Below are 26,484 nucleotides of genomic sequence, written 5' to 3'. Positions count from 1 at the left end.
ATTTTTAGTATCCCTTCTATATTACTTTTAAATTGTTACAACAAACTTTGTCAACATTTTCTTATTTATGCCCTGGAGTCTGTTCTCGTCTGGAGGTGGATGGGCCACAAACAGACATTTGTTGATGTACAGTATGACAATGCCTTACACACTGGACCTTAGAGAGGAATAAACACAAGACGTCAAACAAGAAGAAGAAACAAACATGAATGGAGGTACAGACTTTTATTGAATTGTTCAGAATCTGTATCAGAGACCTGGAATACACCTCCTGGGACATTTCTGCGACTTTCTCCTTTAGGTTGTCTTGATATATTATATAACAAAAAAAAAAAAAGAGGGCAACAACCCCAAAGCAGGATGAATATGTACAAACATCTCTTACCCAGACTCGTTCTCCAGGCTCAACCTTCGCAGTCCTTTGGGAAGACGTTGATGGAGGTGGATTGCAAGATGCATCAAGATTAAAATCATTACAGAATTAAACAAGCAACAGAAGAACAGATCTAATTATATCAATACAACATTGTGCCGTCACCCACGCTGGATGCAAACTTCACATGTGAAAAACTGGAACGTAAAAATACAACAGAAAAAGTTTACAACAGTAAAGCCAAGACGCGGATTCGTATCAGAGGCCAAGATTGCTTAACGAGCATGGTCAATTCTGTGCCACCATATCTTCGGAGTATCAGACCTGAAATAATCACATTACATCCAGGGGGACATCTGCAGAGCCACTGAGGACTGGTATCAGGCTCCCAATAGATGTGAACAATTCAAGTAACTGACGAGTCAGAAAAGAGATATACTGCTCACTGTACACGACTCCTCACTACTGACCCTCAGAGAACTTTACAATGAACAAACCTAGGCCCCAGAGGAAGCGGTGCTATCCCGACCCAAAACCTTTACTACTTTTACAGAAAGTTCACTTCGATTAGGTCTGATGCTCAGTGTATCTTCTATTTGAGGAATTAATCAGAATCACAAGTAACATATACAGACATATCTTCCATGGAGTTTTCTGATGCAGCCACTGTGGTCACACTTGTGTCTTTGTATAGGTCTTTGTTCGTTGAAACTTTTCCAGATGCCAAACTAAATGGCCGCTGGCTGTTACTTGATGCATAATTGGAGTGCTTGAGGTTCCAGCCAGATGTCTGGGAAATGGAACTCGAAACAGCATCAGGAACTTCACACGCCATGTCGTAGTCATCAACATCTTCACCAGAAACAATTGGTCTGATTGGTGTTTTCACAAGAGCATGGGCCCTTCCTAATTTGACTTTCTTCTCAGATGGACTTTCTAACTTTGTCTGGAGGAGAGTTCTAGCTACACTTGTGGGCTGAGGGGCAACTTCCAAGTCTTGGTCTTCAGACGTGGTTAAGTCTTCAGGATCATCCTCAGATGCGATCATCTTATAATACAAGTCAAGTTCTTGCTGCAATGCGCTGGGGTTGGCAGGGCTTTGTTTAGTACCCAAACTGGAGGTAACCTTTCCAGAAGGTGGAATCAGAAGAGTCTCTGTTTTGTCTTGGCCATGTTTGGGCTTCTGGATTTTGATGTCTTTACATCCAGCATCTTGTACATAACCAAACAAAGAACTGGGCAGGGACAATGGAGCTTTCTTAAATTTTTGATTGAGTTTGGTAGTAGTGTTGAATGTTGGTTTTGCCTTCTGCAAGGATAGCAGAGGAGTAGACACTGCTTTGTTTGAATCATCCCTGTTGATAACCACTGTAGACAAGGGTTTTGTTTCTTCAAAGTTTTGGAGATTTGGATCCTTGGCTTTAGTTTGTTGTGTAGGTAAATACTCCTGCTGACTCGTTACAGGGTTCATTAAAAACTTGGAGGCCTTAACCTCTTGGGGCATCTGCTTTTCTGGTTTGCTAAGAGTTGCTTCTTCAGGTTTCTGGACTGCATTTTCCTCTTTTAGAGTAGGTCCAGCTTTTTCAGTCTGTGGGGTAGTGGGATTGCTAGTGTTGTCTAGCTTCGCATTGTTCGACAAACCACTAGTTGAATTGTTTAAGGATGAATTAGCAGATGTTGTGCTGCTAATTGGAGATGGAGCTGGATTTGTAACAGGAGACTTGGTGGTTGGGGTGTACTGAACCTTTGCAGGTCCTGTGCTTGCTGCTGGTTTGATGGGACCAAAGATGTTGGTACGTGAAGTGGTTGCGGGGAAAGGATTGGATTTCTGAGAAATCCAACTTGAAGGTAACTTTGGGACTGAGCTTTCTTTTTCAATTTTTACCTCCTGCCTTTCTACAGTCTCTTTTTTATTAACAAGGACATTGAACATGTCTTGTCCTTTTGTCACCTCTACAGGTTTCATGCTTTGTCCATCTGTCTTCTTAGGCTCCATTTTTGGAGTTTTATCTTTGGATTTTGGCTGTGCACTCTCTTTAAATAGAACCATTTCTCCTCTAAAAGCTTTGGAGGCCAAGTTCTCAGGGAAGACACCTGTGGGTTTGTTTGTCACTATTGGGATAGATTTTGATGTTGCATTTGAGGACTTTATAGACAGGAAAGTATTTAGTGGTGCAGGTTTACTCATTGTTACATGAGGGGTCGGTAAACGGATACTCTGTAGACTTGGCAGGTTGGGTCGAACTTTTGGTTGTGTTGTGGAAGTAGATGGAGGTGACGCAGATGTTGAGGTCATAGAAGTAGTAGAGGTGATGGTTGTGGAGGCAGTCGAATGGGAAGGAGTAGAGGCATTTCCAGGCAGGGTACTAGGTTTACCCAGACGTTTTATGACAAAAGCATTTTGCTTTAAACTGAGAGTTTTAGGCTCCTCTTCCTTCGGTTTAATAGGTGCAGCTTCCACTTTTGCAGAGTTGACAACAGCCTGGGTTTTGTTTTCTGCCGTTTTCCATACAAACTTCCCAAACGTGGTGTTCTTTGCAGGATCCTTTTCTGGTGTCTTATTCCGCCTCTGATCGGAGGATGGTGAAGAGGCAGTTGTGTGATGTTTGGATTTGACTTTCTTTTCTTCTTCTTCCTTCTTTAGCTTCTTAGATTTGCTACAGGCTTGGACTTCGAATTTGTGCTCTGCAATCTTATGTTTCCGCTCTGCAATCTTGCGTTTCTGCTCTGCTATTCTCTGGTCCATTTCTTGAGCAGCAATCAAGCTCGCCTTCTTCTTCTCCCGACGTACCACTTCATAACTGATGTGCACCTCAATGTATTTCTGTAAAGGAATATCAATCAATGAATGACCAGAGAATCTAAGATTACAAGCATAACGTTTGTCTAAGAACACTCCTCACCAGACATACAAAACCAATCCTGTAAGAAAGAATTACCAGGACAGATACTGGTTTTAAGATTGACATGAGACAAACCTTGTACTTATCATTGTGGGCATATGTTCTCAAATGATCATCAGCAGCAGTGTGATCCGGGAACGTCTCCTCACATAGTTCACAGTAGTGGCCATTAACAGGGACCAGGAATTCTGCACCTGCAACGTGCGACACCAATAGCATAAGGAATTGTATAAGCCCCATCCACCCACAGTCAATGTGAAGGAAACATCTTTACCTTTCAGGGGAACATTTACTCTCGGTTTCTTTGTAGAGCTCGGTTCTTGAGGTTTCTTTCTCATCCATGGTCGCCTCACCTCTTTTAAACTCTGCACAATATGAAAAATATAACAGAAATCTATGAAAGCTGAACAACATCTAGAGCGGATCTATGGATTCAACAGGTCACCAAATCCTGCCATAGCCAGTGACAACAGATGCAGCCATCATCCCCTCATGGCACAAACCACAGCTCGGTCTCTCACCTGCTTGTGCTTCTCATCGTGGAGGTGTAGTAGGAATTCGAGCAGCGTCAAGCAGATTTCATTACAGTCCTCACACCAATGTAAGCCAGGGTCATGATATTCAAAGATTTCAGATATCTCAAAAAGCAGAGGATTCTCAGCATTTGCGGGTGTGTTGGATGATGGTGTCATGGGTTGTTGGCTTTTTGACTGTGACTTGTCTCTTGATTTTGAAATGCGAGGTGAGTGGGGCTCTGGGGACTGCTCAGGGCTCGGCTTGGGTGGTCTGCCCTTACACTGGACTTCTGACTTCTCAGTGACATTGGACTGCTGGGTGGCCCCCAATATCTTTGTGTCAGCTCCACATGCAGAGCTGCTCTTGGCATTCGCATCAGACACTGGGTTGCTTCTAGACTTCAGATCATTTGCTGACTTACTGGTTCTCGATTCATTATCAGAGTCCTGAATAAGAAGCAAGAAAGGTCTAAGAATAAAAATGACAGGTGTATGGAGCAGACAAATGAGTGGAGCACAGGTAACATCGTTCACAACAGCAATGGAGTCAATAAGCCCTTGATAATGTGGATCAGATTTTACAATTCATGACAGGTTAACCGACTGATACTTGTATGCAGCCGCTAAGAAGACCTGGGGCTCACCTTGGTCAGCGCAGGACAACTTGGGCTTCCCTTCTCTTTCTTAAGGTCGCTCTTATCAGCCAGATCCGTGGGGCTGACACCCAGGATCTCCGCCACCTTAGTGAGCTGCAGTTGCTTCTGTTTTGCTGTGTTGGTCTCCTCAGAGAGGGAGTTTATCTGCTTCTGGGCAGTCTCCAATACATTATTCAGTTCTTTCAGCAGTGCATCCTTGTGCCCGTCCTTCTCGCGTCGCTTCTTCCGTAGGAGTATACCTGGGACAGACAATGAGAAGGGGTCATCCGCAGCCATGGATTAATCCTGTTCGCAGTTCCGTGGATGCCCCCATATAACTCACCCTGCTGGATGCGCAGCTGCTCCACCTTGGTGCTGATGGTCTTTAAGCTCTCGCTCTTGGCCTTGTGCTCCTTCCTCACAGAGCCCAGCTCCTCCAAGACCTTCAATAAATGAAAGGCTCTTTTTCTTAGGGTTGTAAGCAGCATCTGCACACTGCAATACAGCCGCCCCCCAAAACATGGGAACTCCCTGATCACACTTACCTGGAACAGCACACGCACTGCCTGACTGGTCAGTAACAACACCTTATTATAAGCTCTACTGGTCCATTTCCACTGTAGATGTTTGCCCAGAACAAGAGCTGATCGACCATATACATTTTAATGAGGGCTCCGTTTAAGCACCTGTTCACATCGGCCGATAACGTATGGCGACAGAAAGATTGTTTAAGGGTTCTGTCCCCAATAGCATTATGTTTTCAGTAGCACATCCTTCATACAGGGGGCGATGTGATTCAATGGCAACTATTAGCTCTTGGCTTGTTCAATAACGTATTCATACAGTTCAATAATTGAGAACACTCACTATCGTACATCACACCGTGGTCACCTGTCTGCTCAGCACTGATCTGCTCGCTATCATACATCGCATCATGGTCACAGGTCTGCTCATCACTGACCCACTCACTATTGTACACTACACCATGGTCACATGTCTGCTCGGCACCGATCTGCTCACTATCGTACATCACACCATGATCACAGGTCTGCTTGGTACTGAGCTGCTCACTATTGCACAGTGGTCACAGGTCTGCTCGGCATTGATCAGCTCACTATTGTACACTACACCATGGTCACATCTGCTCACCACTGGCCCGCTCGCTATAATAGATCACACAGTGGTCACAGGTCTGTTCAACAATGATCCTCTCACTATCGTACATCACAACATGGTCACAGGTCTGCTCAGCACTGACCAGCTCGCTATCATACATCGCACTATGGTCACAGGTCTACTCGGCACTGACCAGCTCACTATTGTACACTGCATCATGGTCACAGGTCTGCTCATTATCATACACTGCATCATGGTCACAGGTCTGCTCGGCTCTGACCCGCTCACTATCGTACACTGCATCATTGTCACAGGTCTGCTCGGCTCTGACCCGCTCACTATCGTACACTGCACAGTGGTCACAGGTCTGCTCGGCTCTGACCCACTCGCTATCGTACACTGCACAGGGCTCACATATCCGTTAGGCACTGACCCGCTCTCTATAGAACAGCCTAGGGGTCATATGTCTGCTCGGCACTGACCCGCTCACTATCGTACACTACACCATGGTTACATGTCTGCTCGGCCCTGACCCGCTCACCATCTTACATCACACCATGGTCACAGGTCTGCTCAGCACTGACCCGTTCACTATCGTACACGGCATCATGGTCACAGGTCTGCTCGGCTCTGACCTGCTCGTTACCATACACTGCACATTGGTCACAGGTCTGCTTGGCACTGACCCGCTCGCTATCGTACACTGCACAGGGCTCACATATCCGTTAGGCACTGACCCGCTCTGTATAGAACAGCCTAGGGGTCATATGTCTGCTCGGGACTGACCTGTTCGCTATCGTACAGAAGAGGTCACATGTCTGTTCGGCACTGACCCGCTTGCTATCATACACTGCACAGTGGTCACGTCTACTAGGCACAACCTGCTATCGTACAGCACAGTGAAAACAGATCTGATGGGCATTTACCCACTGTATGTTGGACCATGAGCTTCCATTCATCCATTTCTGGGTCTCTATAAGAGGAAAGTCGCACTGAGGTGCCTACACCACTATGGGATATTAAATGAAAAGACTGCACACGCTGAAGGTTTCTCACAAAACTCTGCTGGATGACAGGAGCTACGACCCCAAGAGCTAAGAAAATGCAAGGTGAAGGATGAACACTGCAGTCCTTACGCGGCTGCACGCCCCAGGGATGCGGGCTGACTTACTTTAATTTTCTCAGCTTCTTTATTTTTGCGGTCGGCTTGTCGTTCTGCCAGCAGTGTAGCTAATGAAGTTGTGGGTTTGGCGTCTGTTTTGACAGCGGCTTTAGCATCAGTAAGATCTTCAGTGGTTTCAATGACGCGCAGGTTGCTACGGGGGTTGTACACTGGGGCGGGTGCACTGACAGGGACACTTATAGGAGGCAGCAGTGGTGGTGGAATGTGTGCTGGAGGTGGTTGGGGGGGCACTGGCGAGTACATAGTCCAGCTGGATGTGGGATACGACACATAGGGAGTATAGGGATTGTAGCTAGGTGGCATGCTATATCCAGGGACCATTGGGGAATGTGGGTATGGAGGGTAGACCGGGATTTGTGAGGGACTTATTGGAGAAAGCGTGGGTTCGGACACAGAGCAGGGGATGGGCAGTTGAACAGGGACTTCTACTTTCGGTGCTGCAATTGTCTCTTTGGGTAATGGATTCTTCAAATTAAGCTGACGCTTCTCTTTAGGAATAGGGGCCGGGCTCGGCAGCGTCACTGGGGGTGGTGGTTCTTTAGGGACTGGTTTTACAACTGGCTCAGTCTTCATTGCAGGTTCTTCTTTCCTTTCTGCTTTAACTTGGGGTTCAGGTTCTTTGGGTTCAGGTTCTTTGGGTTCAGACACTTTAGCCTTGAGCTCAGCAGAGTTGACCATGGACCCGCTCTGTGGCTGCTCAGCTGTAGGCTGCGTTATCTTAGGTGCCACTTTCTTCCCATGAAGCCGCTCTTGCGTTCTGACGGCAAGTTTCCCGATTTCAGCAACACCAATATCCAGGCCAATGGTCTTCAGCAGGTCGTGGATCTTCTCAAACTCTTGCTTGTTCTCGGAGCTCTTGACTGGCGGAGTGGAGACCGTTTGGTCAGATTGAGCTTTTGTCTGCTCTGCCATCTTCTCCTCCTCGTCTCCATAAAGGAAGCGCTCCTCATCATCAATTTCGGTGGATCTGGACTGCTTGATATCTGAAGTTTTACTTAAGAGAGAAGACTGTTTGCAATCCTGGTCATGAGGCAACAAGAAGCTGCCTGCCACATCAGCCGCCTTCTTCTTAGGGAAGTCGCTCCCACCGCTGAATGGAGCAGTCTGAGATTTAGGGGAGCTCTTGGTAGAAAGGTTTCCTGTAGTGGATGAGTGTGTGGTCACCTTGGAGCTGTCCTTTGGATCGCATAGAGGGGCTTTACTTGTGACATTTCGTTGCACCCCAAAATCTGCGCTGCTGCTTACTGTCCAGTTTGCTGGCGCTATCGTACGCGGGTTACTGCCTTGTGGAAGAGGAGCCTCCGGTCTCTGTGCTGCAGCTGCTAAAGCAGAAGAGTTGGAGGTGCTGGGTGTGAGGGGATCCATCTTTACCACCATAGAGAGGGGGCTTTCTGAGGTCAGGTTACTCTTCTCTGTGCTCTTCCCTGCCCCCACAGAGTTCACACTTCTGCCATCTTTACTGCTCAAGAGCATGTCAGCCTGGAAAAATATGAAAATGTTACATGAGCAAAGTGAACAGTACAGGACCCCACTACCTCATCCCCGAGGACCCCGGAGAAGTGAGTGAAGAGTCTGCAGAATGGAGCCATACATCCTAACCCCAGAGGAGAGACCGTAGTAAGGGGCCCCACAACCTCAGGCCAGAAAACAAAAAAGTGTGCGCAGACTTCACATTATGAGGCCAGAGGGAACATGGTCAGTATTATAAATGGCTACCATTGATCCTCAGAGCCCCCACCCTCAACCAGGCCCTTGGGAGGACACAGAAGTAGTGGTACCCGTACCTGGGGAGACTTGTCAGAGCTGGAGGGCTCCACATCTGGACGTTTCTTCAGGATGGACTTCTTGGGCATGGGCAGAGATGAAATGTGCAAGTCCCCAGAGCAGCTACGTAAGGAGGAATCATTGCCCAATAGCTTCACATCACCGTACCTGGAACAACAAGCACACCATGTCTGCAGGCGGGAAGCTCTCACTGTGGCGCACCAGGGAATACCAGCTACTGTTCCCAGGTACCAGCCATTGCCTGCAGCTCTGAACTCAATCTCCCCCCATCAGGGGAATTTCTGGGCAACCTTCATTTTACACTGTGCGATCTCCTGCCACTGGGTGGAAACAGTCAGCAAGCTGCTCATTAATCGCTGATATAACAGTATGTGTAAATATGATGATGTGCTGCAGGAACATGGAAAGAACAAAAACCTGCAGCACCCGAAGCAGTGAATGTTGGGAGGCCTGAGCAGTTCTAGGTTACGGGGAGGTCTGGTACCCATCATGTATCACAGAGGTCTGGTACCTATCAGAGGCGAGCGGCTGTGATCACATCCCCTCCACACATACCTGACAGGACGCAGCAACATCAGCAGCCGTCACCTCATCGGAGCAGCTCACCTCCCCATACAGAGCCCCTTTAACAATGGCGGCTGTACATCAATTTAACCCCATAATGACGACAGTTCACCCAATGTTATACAATGAGCTGGACATAAGATGTAATAGTGGCTGCCAGGGCTGTGGAGTCAGTAAGCCGAACGTCCGACTCCTCAATTTCCCTGACTCCACAGCACCAGTCACTACTGAGCATGTGCATAAAGTGCAGCTCTGGGGTATAATACTGCAAAGCCCTGGTCACTACTGAGTATGTGCGTAAAGTGCAGCTGTGGGGTATAATACTGCAAAGCCCTGGTCACTACTGAGCATGTGCATAAAGTGCAGCTCTGGGGTAAAATACTGCACAGCCCTGGTCACTACTGAGCATTTGTGTAAAGTGTAGCTCTGGGGTATAATACTGCACAGTCCTGGTCACTACTAAGTATTATACCCCAGAGCTACACTTTACACAAATGCTCAGCAGTGACCAGGGCTGTGCAGTATTATACCCCAGAGCTGCACTTTATGCACATGCTCAGTAGTGACCAGGGCTGTGCAGTATTATAAAGCAGAGCTGCACAGAGACACTCTACGGGACAGAAGCCAAGACATCATGGCTCCATCATGAGGGTCACATTTGTCATTTTACAGGATGCCGGCTTAGGGGACCATGTTCCCGGGTAGAAAAATCAGTGCTGTGGAGTCAGAGTCGTAGTTTGAGCCCATTTTGGTGGAGTCGGTATAAAATGGACCTAATATATAATAAATTGGTTACAGTCGTTCAATGCAGTTTGTGGGGAATATTTTTTTCATAAGAATTTGGGAAAGTTGTGAAATGTCCTATAAATGTCTGTCCCATTCCTGATCTAAGGTCTAGACTTGTAGTTGAGATGAATCTGTGCTGCAGTTTATGTTCATGATAAGTAGTGAACCTCCTATACAGATAAGGTGAAAAAATAAACACACAGGGAAGGAATGCCTGCATTCATCTCAGAACTTCTGGAGTGAACAGGAAAGCAGGATTAAAGGGAACCTGTCACCCCCAAAATCGATGGTGAGGTAAGCTCACCATTATCAGGGGCTTATCTACAGGATTCTGTAATGCTGTAGATAAGCTGCCGATGTTACCTGAAAGAGGAGAAAAAGAGGTTAGATTATACTCACCCAGGGGCGGTCCCGCTGCGGTCTGGTCAAATGAGTGTCTCAGGTCCGCTCCGGCACCTGCCATCTTTATTCCATGACGTCCTCTTCTGGTCTTCACGCCACGGCTCCAGCAGAGGCATACTTTGTCTGCCCTGTTGAGGGCAGAGGAAAGTACAGCAGTGCGCAGGCGCCGGAAAGGTCTGAGAGGCCCGGCGCCTGCGCACTGCAGTACTTTGCTCTGCCCTCAACAGGGCAGACAAAGTACGCCTGCGCCGGAGCCGCGGCGTGAAGACCAAAAGAGGACATCATGGAATGAAGATGGGAGGCGCCGGAGCGGACCTGAGACACCCATTTGACCAGACCGTAGCGGGACCACCCCTGGGTGAGTATAATCTAACCTCTTTTTCTCCTCTTTCAGGATACATCAGGGGCTTATCTACAGCATTACAGAATGCTGTAGATAAGTCCCTGATAACGGTGAGCTTACCTCACCATCGATTTTGGGGGTGACAGGTTCCCTTTAAAGAAGGTAAGTACTTCCTAAAGCACATCTAAACTTTCAATAAACTGTGCATAAATCAATAGTCCAGCTTATGTTGTCTCTGTATTCTTGATGTTTTACTTTGTTTTTCCTCTTAGCTCATGTTTGGAGAAATTAGCGGCTCTGATGACTTATATACACTATACATAGAATAAAAGGGGAAAACTTTTCTAAATTCTCAAATTCAGAAATACAGTAACAGGATTGATGAGAACATATATGTTTGTGTGTGTGTTCTGCAATATTATTCAGCACAAACATGCTCCCTTCCTCCTCCCTTCTTCATAGACTGGGAAGAAATATGATCTGAAATATTCAGTGAGCTGTACCCTGAGACAAGCGTGGCATTGAAAGTTCACAGCATAAAGCTATCTAACATTTTACAAACTTTATACTTATCTGTCCTATTGATTTATGCAAAGATTGCTTTATTTATAGCCTAAATTATATAGTGCATGATTCCCTATTTTTGCAAGAATTACAATATACCTTTTTTTTTTTTACAGGGCAAAATTATTTTGAGAGCGAATTTACATAATTACAAATTGTCTAAGAAGCCTCCTACGAAGTCAGCTGTATTTGAGCGTTTCACAGTGACTCAACATAAAAAACATTTTATGTGTCAGTGTAGAAGTCACCCAGATGAAAACAAATGTTGTGAAGCCAAAATCAGTACATGCTCAGGCAGTGGTAAAAATGCTCCTTCAAGAGCTTCCAATCTAAGAAGACATTTACAATGCTGCCACTCATAAATTTACAAAGCTGTGATTGAAAAAGATCACAGCAGCACCAAGAAACCAGAGCCCAGCACTTCCCGCCAGGCAAAGGAGGAGGAAACATCAGTTAAAAGATATTTTGGAAGTGACAAAGTAACTGTAATAATGACAGCAGATGTGTTTAAAAGACAGCTCATCGAGCTTGTTGTGAAGGACAGTGCCATTATCATTATTTGCACGACCAGCTTTTACAACTCTTAATGGAGAAATTGCCCACAAAGTTGGTGTTTCTCTTGAAAGAGAAAGTATTAGAAAATTAGTGAATGAAGAAGCCCTTAACCAAAAGGAAGATCTTAAAAATACTGAAGAGATGCTTTGTGTTTCTTAAAATGGATGTCTGCACACGTCACAGAGTGACTAGTTGTTATCAACGTTCGATATGTTTGTGACAACAAAAAAAATTGTTACTAAGACGCTTGGCAGTAAAAGATACTAAATCTCATCACAGCAGACAGTTTCTCCAGACCTTAGTGGAAAAAGTTCTGCAAGATTATGAACTCAAAAAAGAACAGGTTCTTGCTATTGTAACTGATAATGCTTCAAACATAAGTACAATTAAAGGGAACCTGTCATCCCCAAAATCGAAGGTAAGCTAAGCCCACCAGCATCAAGGGCTTATCTACAGCATTCTGTAATGCTGTAGATAAGCCCCCGATGTATCCTGAAAGATGAGAAAAAGAGGTTAGATTATACTCATCCAGGGGCGGTTCCGTTGTGGTCCGATGGGCGTCGCGGTCCGGGGCCTCCCATCTTCTTATGATGACGTCCTCTTCTTGTCTTCACGCTGCGGCTCCGGCATACTTTATTTCCCTGTTGAGGGCAGAGCAAAGTACTGCAGTGCGCAGGTGCTGGGAAAGGTCAGAGAGGCCCGATATCTGCGCACTGCAGTACTTTGCTCTGCCGTCAACAGGGCAAAGTACGCCGGAGCCGCAGCGTGAAGAGAAGAGGACGTCATCGTAAGAAGATGGGAGACGCCGGACCGCGACACCTATCGGACCAGAACCGGAGTGGGACCGCCCCTGGTGAGTATAATCTAACCTCTTTAGTTCATCTTTCAGGATAGATCAGGGGCTTATCTACAGCATTACAGAATGCTGTAGATAAGCCCCTGATACTGGTGGGGTTAGCTCAGATTCGATTTTGGGGGTGACAGGTTCCCTTTAAACTGAAGAAAGAGAATAATGAAGGTGAACAGCAGCTAGAAGAACATTTCACATTCAGTATGTTGGAGATGGAAGACCACAGTCCTGTTCCCATAACGGAGGAACAAACAGATATTACAGAAGAACAACAAAATGATTCTTTACAATTAGATGATCTTGTTGAAGCTGCTTCACACCTCTTTTCTATTCATCACATGCGCTGTGTTGTGCACGCTGCAGCTAACAATAAAGGTACCGTCACACTTAGCGACGCTGCAGCGATACCGACAACGATCCGGATCGCTGCAGCGTCGCTGTTTGGTCGCTGGAGAGATGTCACACAGACAGCTCTCCAGCGACCAACGATCCCGAGGTCCCCGGTAACCAGGGTAAACATCGGGTAACTAAGCGCAGGGCCGCGCTTAGTAACCCGCTGTTTACCCTGGTTACCAGCGTAAAAAAAACAAACAGTACATACTTACATTCAGCTGTCTGTCCCTTGCCGTCTGGTTCCTGCACTGACTGCTGGCCGTAAAGTGAAAGTGAAAGCACAGCACAGCGGTGAGTCACACAAAGGTGACTCACCGCTGTGGCTGTGCTCTGCTTTCACTTTACGGCCAGCAGTCAGTGCAGGAACCAGACGGCAAGGGACAGACAGCTGAATGTAAGTATGTACTGTTTGTTTTTTTACGCTGGTAACCAGGGTAAACAGCGGGTTACTAAGCGCGGCCCTGCGCTTAGTTACCCGATGTTTACCCTGGTTACCAGTGAAGACATCGCTGAATCGGTGTCACACACGCCGATTCAGTGATGTCTACGGGGAGTCCAGCGACGAAATAAAGTTCTGGACTTTCTTCCCCGACCAGCGATCTCCCAGCAGGGGCCTGATCGCTGCTGCCTGTCACACTGGACGATATCGCTAGCGAGGACGCTGCAACGTCACGGATCGCTGCGATATCGTCTAGTGTGACAGTACCTTAAGAGAGAGACTGTAAGAAGGAGATGCTGGAACTCTGATTAGCAAAGTGAGGAAATTGACGATTGCTGCCAGAACCCCTAAAATTGATTCCATCTTGAAGAGACGAGCTGGAAAAGGGGCAATTGTGGATCAAGCCACTCGGTGGGGCAGCACCTATTTAATGATTGAGCGATTGCTTGAGCTGAAACCCTTCCTTGTAGATATGGCCTCAGGTAACACTACATGAAGGTCAATGGACACAGGTGGCTGAATTGAAGGAATTGCTTCATCACCCATTTATTGTGACTAAAAAGTTACAAGCTGAGGATTTAGGTCCTGGCATTTTTTATAAAGGTGTGGAAGAACTTGTTGTTTTCCCTGTCCCAAAGAGGTTTAATCACAGATGGCATTGCTGCTTCAATGAAATGGAGACACTGCCATCAGAAAATAAAATTCTTCTGGCGGCTGTTTATGTGGACCCGAGTCATCGTATATTGCTGGATGATCAACAGCTTACTAAAGGAAAAGAAGCTCAGCTTGAGGTAGCAGTTAGGATGAGTGGCTACAGGACGGCCAAGAGCAAGAGGACTCGGGTCCTGCCAGCGCTGCTGCTGCTGTTCCTTCATCCTCATCAGATGAGGAGTTTGATTTCGACAAGTATTTGGACGACAAGGAGCAGGCACAGCGTTACTGCAGGGAAAAAATTCCACTCCCATAGAAAACTGTGACCATATTTCAGCAACATTTTTCACTTGCTCTCAAAGAAGTAGAAGAGTTCAATCGTTCATCAAAACTGAATGTGCACGAGGCAATTCCTTTATACCCTGAAATTGTTAGAGATGTCGCCCATGTGGTCACTGCTTTATCACCAACCCAAGTTAGTGCAGAGAGGTCGTTCTCCAGCCTTAAAATAATTAGCTCAGATGTGACGTCATCTATGGAGGAGGATCTGATGGAGGCGATACTATTTCTCAGAACAAATTCATAGACTGCACAAATGCTATTCAGTACGTTTTTGTTGAAAACGTTTTTCCCCCACTTACTGCAGAGTGTATAATAAATTGTAAATATGAAAGTCTTTTGTTATAAAGTTGTATTCCAATATATTGTATGTTCTATTTAAATGGATTGATTATTGTACCATGATTAAAAGCCTGATGTTTCCATTTTACCACAGTAAATTTGTCACAAACTTAAGCAAACTTAAACATGAGCCACGTAGGAGGGAGTGGGAGTCATGGAAATTGAGAAGTCAGAGTCGGAGCTGGAGTCGGAGATTTAGCCTACCGACTCCACAGCCATAGGAAAAATACCATCGCGAATCCATGGATGCGTTTGGGGTAGTCAGGATTTAGACTCACTGTTCGCCTGAGCCCCATAGGTACGTTAGTGGAGAAGCCGGGTTGTAACCCTCCAGTCACCTGGCCTTGAACCTGAATGGACTGTCATCTTCCTACGCTTGTCATTACCTCCTCTCTGTGTGTGAAACACAGGTGGGGTAGCGACCCTGGGGGCTCTGACGCAACATCTGCCATCAACCGAATGAGTCAGTGGAAGGGTGAGACTAACGTGCACCATCTTGGGTACTGTACTGGGACTGTTCTATGCATTATCTGCCTGTTTTGTGGTACAATAAAGTATCACATTGTGTTACGCTCACCCTGTGTTGTCTGAGTAGCATTATCCCCACAGTAAAAGAGAGGGCGTGCGGTGGGAAGATCTCTGGTCCATGCGGTCCCGAGCCAGCAGATAAGAGCACCCGCTGCTGACCCCCGTATCTCCACAGGGGGCATATACCAGGATGAGGGGGGGGGGGGGGGGGGAATATTCCTTTTTATATGCAGTCTGGTGCCCCTGCTCGTGGCTGCACTTTGTTGCCCCTGCCTGATCTCTGCTGCCCCCGTGTTGGCACTTTACGATACATAAGTGGGTTATACGTTGCAGTTTGAGCACTCGGTCTCTAAAGGTTCCCAGTCACTGTTGTTGTAGTAGTTATATGAAAAAGTTTGGGCACCCCTTTTAATCTTAAGCTTAATGTTTTATAAAAATTGTTTGTTTTTTTTTGCAACAGCCATTTCAGTTTCATATCTCTAATAACTGTTGGACACAGTAATGTTTCTGCCTTGAAATGAGGTTTATTGTACGAACAGAAAATGTGCAATCTGCATTCAAACAAAATTTGACAGGTGCATAAGTATGGGCACCCCACCAGAAAAGTGACATTAATATTTAGTAGATCCTCCTTTTGCAAAAATACAACCTCTAGTCGCTTCCTGTAGCTTTTAATGAGTTCCTGGATCCTGGATGAAGGTATTTTTGACCATTCCTCTTTACAAAACAATTCCAGTTCAGTTAAGTTTGATGGTCGCCGAGCATGGACAGCCCTCTTCAAATGATCCCACAGATGTTCAATGATATTCAGGTCTGGGGACTGGGATGGCCATTCCAGAACAGTGTAATTGTTCCTCTGCATGAATGCCTGAGTAGATTTGGAGCGGTGTTTTGGATCATTGTCTTGCTGAAAGATCCTTCCCCTGCGTAACTTCAACTTTGTCACTGATTCATGAACATTATTGTCAAGAATCTACTGATACTGAGAGGAATCCATGGGTACCTCAACTTTAACAAGGTTCCCGGTGTCGGCATTGGCCACACAGCCCCAAAGCATGATGGAACCTCCACCAAATTTTACTGTGGGTAGCAAGTGTTTTTCTTGGAATGCTGTGTTTTTTGGCCGCCATGCATAACGCCTTTTTGTATGACCAAACAACTCAATCTTGGTTTCATCAGTCCACAGGACCTTCTTCCAAAAAGAAATTGGCTTCTCCAAATGTGCTTTTGCATACCTCGGCCGTCTCTGTTTGTGGCGTGCTTGCAGAAACGGCTTCTTTCGCATCACTCTCCCATACAGCTTCTCCTTGTGCAAAGTGCGTTGTATAGTTGACCGATGCACAGTGACACCATCTGCAGCAAGTTGATGCTGCCGCTCTCTGGAGGTGTCTGAGGATTGTCCTTGACTGATCTCACCATTCTTCTTCTCTGCCTTTCTGATGTTTTTCTTGGCCTGCCACTTCTGGCCTTAACAAGAACTGTACCTGTGTTCTTCCATTTCCTTACTATGTTCCTCACAGTGGAAATTAACAGGTTAAATCTCTGAGACAGCTTTTTTTATCCTTCCCCTGAACAACTATGTTGAATAATCTTTGTTTTCAGATCATTAGACAGTTGTTTTGAGGAGCCCAAGATACCGCTCTTCAGAGGAGATTCAAACAGGAGAACAACTTGCAAGTGGCCACTTTAAGTAGCTTTTCTCATGATTGCATACACCTGGCTATGAAGTTCAAAGCTCAATGAGGTTAGAAAACCAAAAAAAGTGCTTTAGTAAGTCAGTAAAAAGTAGGTAGGAGTATTTAAAACAAGAAAATGATAAGGGTGCCCATACTTATGCACCTGTCAAAGTTAGTTTGAATGCAGATTGCACATTTTCTGTTAGTACAATAAACCTCATTTCAAGGCAGAAACATTACTGTGTCCAACAGTTATTAGATACATGAAACTGAAATAGCTGTTGCAAAAAAAACAATGTTTATAAATCATTAAGCTTCAGATTAATAGGGGTGCCCAAACTTTTTCATATAACTGTACATTACTTCAATAAAATGGCGCCAGAGTTGACACATGCCGCAATCTCTAACACCATTTTATTGGAAGACACCATATATACGAATTTGCAGTGTCTTCAACAAACCTGCGCCGGATATGACGGGATGCGCATGTGTCGACTCTTTACGTCAACATAGAGGGAGAACGGTGTCCCGATGGGCCGCAACCGCACAGACGAGGAGAACTGTGTTGTGAGGTAATTTGGCCACACCATGTGGCGTACAAATAAGTCGGTGAGAATAGCACTTGGTATTTTCCAGTGCGGTAAGATGAGCGGTGTCACTGGAGCGCAACTTGTACCGAGAACACGAGCCTGATACGTCTACGAGGGCAGAAACAACAGGAGGGAAAGCATGGAAACGCAAACTGGCCGCGCCACGGAAAGGGTTAAAGGGGTTTTCCCAACAACAAACAACATTGTAACCAGCAAACTCCGGAACAACAGCGAGAGGATGTGACACCGCAACGGTACAATGTCCCCCCTGCTGTGATTGGCCACCTCTGACCGCACAACCACATGGTGCGCGCCTCACACACCCAAGGGTCTCACACCTACCTGTCGTGCTGCGGTGGGCTGGCCCGAGTCCGACGCCCAGAAGTTCGGGGATCCCTGGCCGGACTGGAGCGAAAACTGGGGGAACGGCGACCGGGGGATCGACGACGCTGAAAACAAAGAGGAGGAAAAAGCAAAGTAATCTCCAGGAGAGAAAAGGAAGAGACGGCAGAGCCAGACACCCCCCCCCCCCCCCCCCCAAGTGTACGGGAGCAGAGCCGGATCCCCCATCTCCCTCCATACGTGTACGAGTGCAGAGCCGGATCCCCCCTCTCCCACCAACAAGTGTACGAGTGCAGAGCCGGGTCCCCCCTCTCCCCCCAACAAGTGTACGGGAGCAGAGCCGGATCCCCCCCAACGAGTGTACGGGAGCAGAGCTGGATCCCCCCTCCCCCCCAACAAGTGTACGAGTGCAGAGCCGGATCCCCCCCCACCCAACAGGTGTACGGGAGCAGAGCCGAATCCCCCATCTCCCTCCATACGTGTACGAGTGCAGAGCCGGATCCCCCCTCTCCCACCAACAAGTGTACGAGTGCAGAGCCGGATCCCCCCTCCACCCCAAAAAAAAGTGTACGGGAGCAGAGCCGAATCCCCCATCTCCCTCCATACGTGTACGAGTGCAGAGCCGGATCCCCCCTCTCCCACCAACAAGTGTACGAGTGCAGAGCCGGATCCCCCCTCCCCCCCAACAAGTGTACGAGTGCAGAGCCAAGTCCCCCCTCTACCTCCAACAAGTGTACGGGAGCAGAGCCAGGTCCCCCCTCTCCCCCCAACAAGTGTACGTGAGCAGAGCCGAGTCCCCCCTCTACCTCCAACAAGTGTACGAGTGCAGTGCTGGATCCCCCCTGTCCCCCCAACAAGTGTACGAGTGCAGAGCCGGATCCCCCCTGTCCCCCCAACAAGTGTACGAGTGCAGAGCCGGATCCCCCCTGTCCCCCCAACAAGTGTACGAGTGCAGAGCCGGATCCCCCCTGTCCCCCCAACAAGTGTACGAGTGCAGAGCCGGATCTCCCCTGTCCCCCCAACAAGTGTACGAGTGCAATGCCGGATCCCCCCTGTCCCCCCAACAAGTGTACGAGTGCAGAGCCGGATCTCCCCTGTCCCCCCAACAAGTGTACGAATGCAGAGCCGAGTCCCCCCTGTCCCCCCAACAAGTGTACGGGAGCAGAGCCGGATCCCCCCTCCCCCCCCCAACAAGTGTACGTGTGCAGAGCAGAGTCCCCCCCTCCCTCCCAACAAGTGTACGAGTGCAGAGCCGGATCCCCCCTCTCCTCCCCAACAAGTGTACGAGTCCAGAGCCGGATCCCCCCTCTCCCCCCAACAAGTGTACGAGTGCAGAGCCGGATTCCCCCTCTCCCCCCCAACAAATGTACGAGTGCAGAGCCGGATCCCCCCTCTCCCCCCCAACAAGTGTACGAGTGCAGAGCCGAGTCCCCCCAACAAGTGTACGAGTGCAGAGCCGGATCCCCCTTGTCCCCGCAACAAGTGTACGAGTGCAGAGCCGGATCCCTCCTGTCCCCCCAACAAGTGTACGAGTGCAGAGCCGGATCCCCCCTGTCCCCCCAACAAGTGTACGAGTGCAGAGCCGGATCCCCCCTTCCTCCCCCAACAAGTGTACGAGTGCAGAGCTGGATCCCCCCTTCCCCCCAAAAAGTGTACGAGTGCAGAGCCGGATCCCCCCTTCCCCCACAACAAGTGTACGAGTGCAGAGCCGAGTCCCCCCTGTCCCCCCAACAAGTGCACGAGTGCAGAGCCGGATCCCCCCTGTCCCCCCAACAAGTGTACGTGTGCAGAGCCGAGTCTCCCCTCCCCCCCAACAAGTGTACGAGTGCAGAGCCGAGTCCCCCCTCCCCCCCAACAAGTGTACGAGTGCAGAGCCGGATCCCCCTGTCCCCCCAACAAGTGTACGAGTGCAGAGCCGAGTCCCCCCAACAAGTGTACGTGTGCAGAGCAGAGACCCCCTCCCCCCCAACAAGTGTACGAGTGCAGAGCCGGATCCCCCTGTCCCCCCAACAAGTGTACGAGTGCAGAGCCGGATCCCCCCTTCCCCCCCCAACAAGTGTACGAGTGCAGAGCTGGATTCCCCCTTCCCCCAAAAAAGTGTACAAGTGCAGAGCTGGATCCCCCCTTCCCCCAAAAAAGTGTACGAGTGCAGAGCCGGATCCCCCCTGTCCCCCCAAAAAGTGCACGTGTGCAGAGCCGAGTCCCCCTCCCCCCAAAAACTGTACGAGTGCAGAGCCGGATCCCCCCTCCCCCCCAACAAGTGTACGAGTGCAGAGCCGGATCCCCCCTTCCCCCCCAACAAGTGTACGAGTGCAGAGCCGGATCCCCCCTCTCCCCCCCAACAAGTGTACGAGTGCAGAGCCGGATCCCCCCTGTCCCCCCAACAAGTGTACGAGTGCAGAGCCGGATCCCCCCTGTCCCCGCAACAAGTGTACGAGTGCAGAGCCGGATCACCCCCCCAACCCCCGAGTGTAGAACCTCAGAGCCCCCAGACCGCAGGGCCGGACCCCTGAGTGTAGGACCGCAGAGCCCCCAGACCGCAGGGCCGGACCCCCAAGTGTAGGACCGCAGAGACCCCAGACCGCAGGGCCGGACCCCGAGTGTAGGACCGCAGAGCCCCCAGACCGCAGGGCCGGACCCCGAGTGTAGGACCGCAGAGCCCCCAGACCGCAGGGCCGGACCCCGAGTGTAGGACCGCAGAGACCCCAGACCGCAGGGCCGCACAGCCCCCAGACCGCAGGGCCGGACCCCGAGTGTAGGACCGCAGAGCCCCCAGACCACAGGGCCGGACCCCCGAGTGTAGGACCGCAGAGCCCCCAGACCGCAGGGCCGGACCCCGAGTGTAGGACCGCAGAGCCCCCAGACCGCAGGGCCGGACCCCGAGTGTAGGACCGCAGAGCCCCCAGACCGCAGGGCCGGACCCCGAGTGTAGAACCGCAGAACCCCCAGACCGCAGGGCCGGACCACGAGTGTAGAACCTCAGAGCCCCCAGACCGCAGGGCCGGACCCCCAAGTGTAGGACCGCAGAGACCCCAGACCGCAGGGCCGGACCCCGAGTGTAGGACCGCAGAGACCCCAGACCGCAGGGCCGGACCACGAGTGTAGGACCGCAGAGCCCCCAGACAGCAGGGCCGGACCCCCGAGTGTAGGACCGCAGAGCCCCCAGACCGCAGGGCCGGACCCCGAGTGTAGTACCGCAGAACCCCCGGACCGCAGAGCCCCCAGACCGCAGGGCCGGACCCCCGAGTGTAGGAGCGCAGAGACCCCCAGACCGCAGGGCCGGACCCCCGAGTGTAGGACCGCAGAGACCCCCAGACCGCAGGGCCGGACCCCCGAGTGTAGGACCGCAGAGCCCCCAGACCGCAGGGCCGGACCCCAGAGTGTAGGACCGCAGAGCCCCCAGACCGCAGGGCCGGACCCCGAGTGTAGGACCGCAGAGCCCCCAGACCGCAGGGCCGGACCCCCGAGTGTAGGACCGCAGAGCCCCCAGACCGCAGGGCCAGACCTCCGAGTGTAGGACCGCAGAGCCCCCAGACCGCAGGGCCGGACCCCGAGTGTAGGACCGCAGAGCCCCCAGACCGCAGGGCCGGACCCCCGAGTGTAGAACCTCAGAGCCCCCAGACCGCAGGGCCGGACCCCGAGTGTAGGACCGCAGAGCCCCCAGACCGCAGGGCCGGACCCCGAGTGTAGGACCGCAGAGCCCCCAGACCGCAGGGCCGGACCCCCGAGTGTAGGACCGCAGAGATCCCAGACCGCAGGGCCGGACCCCGAGTGTAGGACCGCAGAGCCCCCAGACCGCAGGGCTGGACCCCCGAGTGTAGAACCTCAGAGCCCCCAGACCGCAGGGCCGGACCCCCAAGTCTAGGACCGCAGAGACCCCAGACCGCAGGGCCGGACCCCCGAGTGTAGAACCTCAGAGCCCCCAGACCGCAGGGCCGGACCCCCAAGTCTAGGACCGCAGAGACCCCAGACCGCAGGGCCGGACCCCGAGTGTAGGACCGCAGAGACCCCAGACCGCAGGGCCGGACCACGAGTGTAGAACCGCAGAACCCCCGGACCGCAGAGCCCCCAGACCGCAGGGCCGGACCCCCGAGTGTAGGAGCGCAGAGACCCCCAGACCGCAGGGCCGGACCCCCGAGTGTAGGACCGCAGAGCCCCCAGACCGCAGGGCCGGACCCAGAGTGTAGGACCGCAGAGCCCCCAGACCGCAGGGCCGGACCCCGAGTGTAGAACCGCAGAGCCCCCAGACCACAGGGCCGGACCCCCGAGTGTAGGACCGCAGAGCCCCCAGACCGCAGGGCCGGACCCCGAGTGTAGGAGTGCAGAGCCCCCAGACCGCAGGGCCGGACCCCCGAGTGTAGGACCGCAGAGCCCCCAGACCGCAGGGCCGGACCCCCGAGTGTAGGACCGCAGAGCCCCCAGACCGCAGGGCCGGACCCCCGAGTGTAGGACCGCAGAGCCCCCAGACCGCAGGGCCGGACCCCCGAGTGTAGGACCGCAGAGCCCCCAGACCGCAGAGCCGGACCCCCGAGTGTAGGACCGCAGAGACCCCAGACCACAGGGCCGGACCCCGAGTGTAGGAGTGCAGAGCCCCCAGACCGCAGGGCCGGACCCCGAGTGTAGGACCGCAGAGACCCCCAGACCGCAGGGCCAGACCCCGAGTGTAGGATCGCAGAGCCACCAGACCGAAAGGCCGGACCCCCGAGTGTAGGACCGCAGAGTCCCCAGACCGCAGGGCCGGACCCCCGAGTGTAGGACCGCAGAGCCCCCAGACCGCAGGGCCGGACCCCGAGTGTAGGACCGCAGAGACCCCAGACCGAAAGGCCGGACCCCCGAGTGTAGGACCGCAGAGTCCCCAGACCGCAGGGCCGGACCCCCGAGTGTAGGACCGCAGAGTCCCCAGACCGCAGGGCCGGACCCCCGAGTGTAGGACCGCAGAGCCCCCAGACCGCAGGGCCGGACCCCGAGTGTAGGACCGCAGAGCCGGACCCCGAGTGTAGGACCGCAGAGATCCCAGACCGCAGGGCCGGACCCCCGAGTGTAGTACCGCAGAGTCCCCAGACCGCAGGGCCGGACCCCCGAGTGTAGGACCGCAGAGCCCCCAGACCGCAGGGCCAGACCCCGAGTGTAGAACCGCAGAGACCCCCAGACCGCAGGGCCGGACCCCCGAGTGTAGGACCGCAGAGCCCCCAGACCGCAGGGCCGGACCCCCGAGTGTAGGACCGCAGAGATCCCAGACCGCAGGGCCGGACCCCCGAGTGTAGGACCGCAGAGCCCCCAGACCGCAGGGCCGGACCCCCGAGTGTAGGACCGCAGAGATCCCAGACCGCAGGGCCGGACCCCGAGTGTAGAACCGCAGAGACCCCCAGACCGCAGGGCCGGACCCCCGAGTGTAGGACCGCAGAGCCCCCAGACCGCAGGGCCGGACCCCCGAGTGTAGGACCGCAGAGCCCCCAGACCGCAGGGCCGGACCCCGAGTGTAGAACCGCAGAGCCCCCAGACCGCAGGGCCGGACCCCGAGTGTAGAACCGCAGAGCCCCCAGACCGCAGGGCCGGACCCCGAGTGTAGGACCGCAGAAACCCCAGACCGCAGGGCCGGACCCCCGAGTGTAGAACCGCAGAGACCCCCAGACCGCAGGGCCGGACCCCGAGTGTAGGACCGCAGAGACCCCAGACCGCAGGGCCGGACCCCGAGTGTAGGACCGCAGAAACCCCAGACCGCAGGGCCGGACCCCCGAGTGTAGAACCGCAGAGACCCCCAGACCGCAGGGCCGGACCCCCGAGTGTAGGACCGCAGAGCCCCCAGACCGCAGGGCCGGACCCCCGAGTGTAGGACCACAGAGCCCCCAGACCGCAGGGCCGGACCCCCGAGTGTAGGACCGCAGAGCCCCCAGACCGCAGGGCCGGACCCCGAGTGTAGAACCGCAGAGACCCCCAGACCGCAGGGCCGGACCCCGAGTGTAGGACCGCAGAGACCCCCAGACCGCAGGGCCGGACCCCCGAGTGTAGGACCGCAGAGCCCCCAGACCGCAGGGCCGGACCCCCGAGTGTAGGACCACAGAGCCCCCAGACCGCAGGGCCGGACCCCCGAGTGTAGGACCGCAGAGCCCCCAGACCGCAGGGCCGGACCCCCGAGTGTAGGACCGCAGAGCCCCCAGACCGCAGAGCCGGACCCCCGAGTGTAGGACCGCAGAGCCCCCAGACCGCAGGGCCGGACCCCCGAGTGTAGGACCGCAGAGATCCCAGACCGCAGGGCACGAGGGGCGTGGTTTGTCCGCGGGGGCGTGGTTTGTCCGCGGGGGCGTGGTTTGTCCGCGGGGGCGGGCTCTCACCTCACGGCGGTACTCATGATCCGGGGACCGGCGCCGTTGCGGGGAGGGCGGGGAGCGGCGCCGGTGCGGGGAGGGCGGGGAGCGGCGGGGCCTGGAGCGGGAGCGGCCTGCACGGCTCCAGGACTTGGAGCGCGAGTTTCCCCGAGGTCTGGAGCGGGAGCGGAGCCGGGAGCGGCCTCTTCTGTCAGGTGAGCGGCTGCGCCTGCTGGGAGAGCGCGGCTTCCGGGCCGGGGAGTGGCCTCGGGACCAGGAGCGCTCCTCCGGAGAGCGGGGGCTGTCCCGGTACAGGACCGGAGAGTCCGGGGACAGAGCGCGGCGTCCAGGAGTCCGGTACATGGCGGAGGCTCCGATCACTGCGGCTGAGTCCTGCTGCGTCACACGCTCTACGTGCTACGTCATCACGGCAGGCGCCATCTTACTACACCCGCACTACTACATCTGTACAGACCGCGCCATCTTACTACACCCGCACTACATCTGTACAGAACGCGCCATCTTACTACACCCGCACTACTACATCTGTACAGACCGCGCCATCTTACTACACCCGCACTACTACATCTGTACAGACCGCGCCATCTTACTACACCCGCACTACACCTGTACAGACCGCGCCATCTTACTACACCCGCACTACTACATCTGTACAGACCGCGCCATCTTACTACACCCGCACTACATCTGTACAGACCGCGCCATCTTACTACACCCGCACTACATCTGTACAGACCGCGTCATCTTACTACACCCGCACCTCTACATCTGTACACACCGCGCCATCTTACTACACCCGCACTACACCTGTACAGACCGCGTCATCTTACTACACCCGCACTACACCTGTACAGACCGCGTCATCTTACTACACCCGCACTACATCTGTACAGACCGCGTCATCTTACTACACCCGCACTACTACATCTGTACAGACTGCGCCATCTTACTACACCCGCACTACACCTGTACAGAACGCGCCATCTTACTACACCCGCACTACACCTGTACAGAACGCGCCATCTTACTACACCCGCACTACTACATCTGTACAGACCGCGCCATCTTACTACACCCGCACTACACCTGTACAGAACGCGCCATCTTACTACACCCGCACTACATCTGTACAGAACGCGCATTCTTACTACACCCGCACTACTACATCTGTACAGACCGCGCCATCTTACTACACCCGCACTACTACATCTGTACAGACTGCGCCATCTTACTACACCCGCACTACACCTGTACAGAACGCGCCATCTTACTACACCCGCACTACTACATCTGTACAGACCGCGCCATCTTACTACACCCGCACTACATCTGTACAGACCGCGCCATCTTACTACACCCGCACTACATCTGTACACACCGCGCCATCTTACTACACCCGCACTACTACATCTGTACACACCGCGCCATCTTACTACACCCGCACTACATCTGTACAGACCGCGTCATCTTACTACACCCGCACTACATCTGTACAGAACGCGCATTCTTACTACACCCGCACTACTACATCTGTACAGACCGCGCCATCTTACTACACCCGCACTACATCTGTACAGACCGCGTCATCTTACTACACCCGCACTACTACATCTGTACAGTCCGCGCATTCTTACTACACCCGCACTACTACATCTGTACAGACCGCGCCATCTTACTACACCCGCACTACTACATCTGTACAGACTGCGCCATCTTACTACACCCGCACTACACCTGTACAGAACGCGCCATCTTACTACACCCGCACTACTACATCTGTACAGACCGCGCCATCTTACTACACCCGCACTACATCTGTACAGACCGCGCCATCTTACTACACCCGCACTACATCTGTACAGAACGCGCCATCTTACTACACCCGCACTACATCTGTACAGACCGCGCCATCTTACTACACCCGCACTACTACATCTGTACAGACTGCGCCATCTTACTACACCCGCACTACATCTGTACAGAACGCGCCATCTTACTACACCCGCACTACATCTGTACACACCGCGCCATCTTACTACACCCGCACTACTACATCTGTACACACCGCGCCATCTTACTACACCCGCACTACATCTGTACAGAACGCGCATTCTTACTACACCCGCACTACTACATCTGTACAGACCGCGCCATCTTACTACACCCGCACTACTACATCTGTACAGACCGCGCCATCTTACTACACCCGCACTACATCTGTACAGACCGCGTCATCTTACTACACCCGCACTACTACATCTGTACAGTCCGCGCATTCTTACTA

The 26,484-nt window shown here is 52.3% G+C and overlaps 1 protein-coding gene across 1 annotated transcript; it reads right to left on the bottom strand.

Moving 5' to 3' along the window:
- Positions 1–206: 206 nt before the first annotated feature.
- Positions 207–24,572, bottom strand: LOC138681027 (zinc finger protein 318-like). The gene is made up of 10 exons (XM_069768225.1): positions 24,207–24,572; positions 17,875–17,981; positions 8,510–8,657; positions 6,714–8,204; positions 4,770–4,869; positions 4,436–4,686; positions 3,798–4,238; positions 3,551–3,641; positions 3,352–3,470; positions 207–3,197 (listed from the first exon to the last, which is right to left on the bottom strand). Exons 1-10 carry the CDS (start codon positions 24,540–24,542, stop codon positions 978–980), a joined length of 5,304 nt encoding a protein of 1,767 aa, XP_069624326.1. The 5' UTR covers positions 24,543–24,572; the 3' UTR covers positions 207–977.
- Positions 24,573–26,484: the final 1,912 nt, after the last annotated feature.

This window comes from Ranitomeya imitator, chromosome 5, assembly GCF_032444005.1.
Source record: "Ranitomeya imitator isolate aRanImi1 chromosome 5, aRanImi1.pri, whole genome shotgun sequence".
Taxonomy (NCBI): Eukaryota; Metazoa; Chordata; class Amphibia; order Anura; family Dendrobatidae; genus Ranitomeya; species Ranitomeya imitator.
This window is presented reverse-complemented; position numbering and strand designations above follow the sequence as displayed.

Coding starts and splice junctions, on each gene's coding strand:
- LOC138681027 (XM_069768225.1), bottom strand. CDS start 24,542: ATGTACCGGACTCCTGGACGCCGCGCTCTGTCCCCGGACTCTCCGGTC. Junction 4,870..6,713: donor AAGAAGCTGAGAAAATTAAA/GTAAGTCAGCCC, acceptor CATTTATTGAAG/GTCTTGGAGGAGCTGGGCTC. Junction 4,239..4,435: donor GTTGTCCTGCGCTGACCAAG/GTGAGCCCCAGG, acceptor CTTCTTATTCAG/GACTCTGATAATGAATCGAG.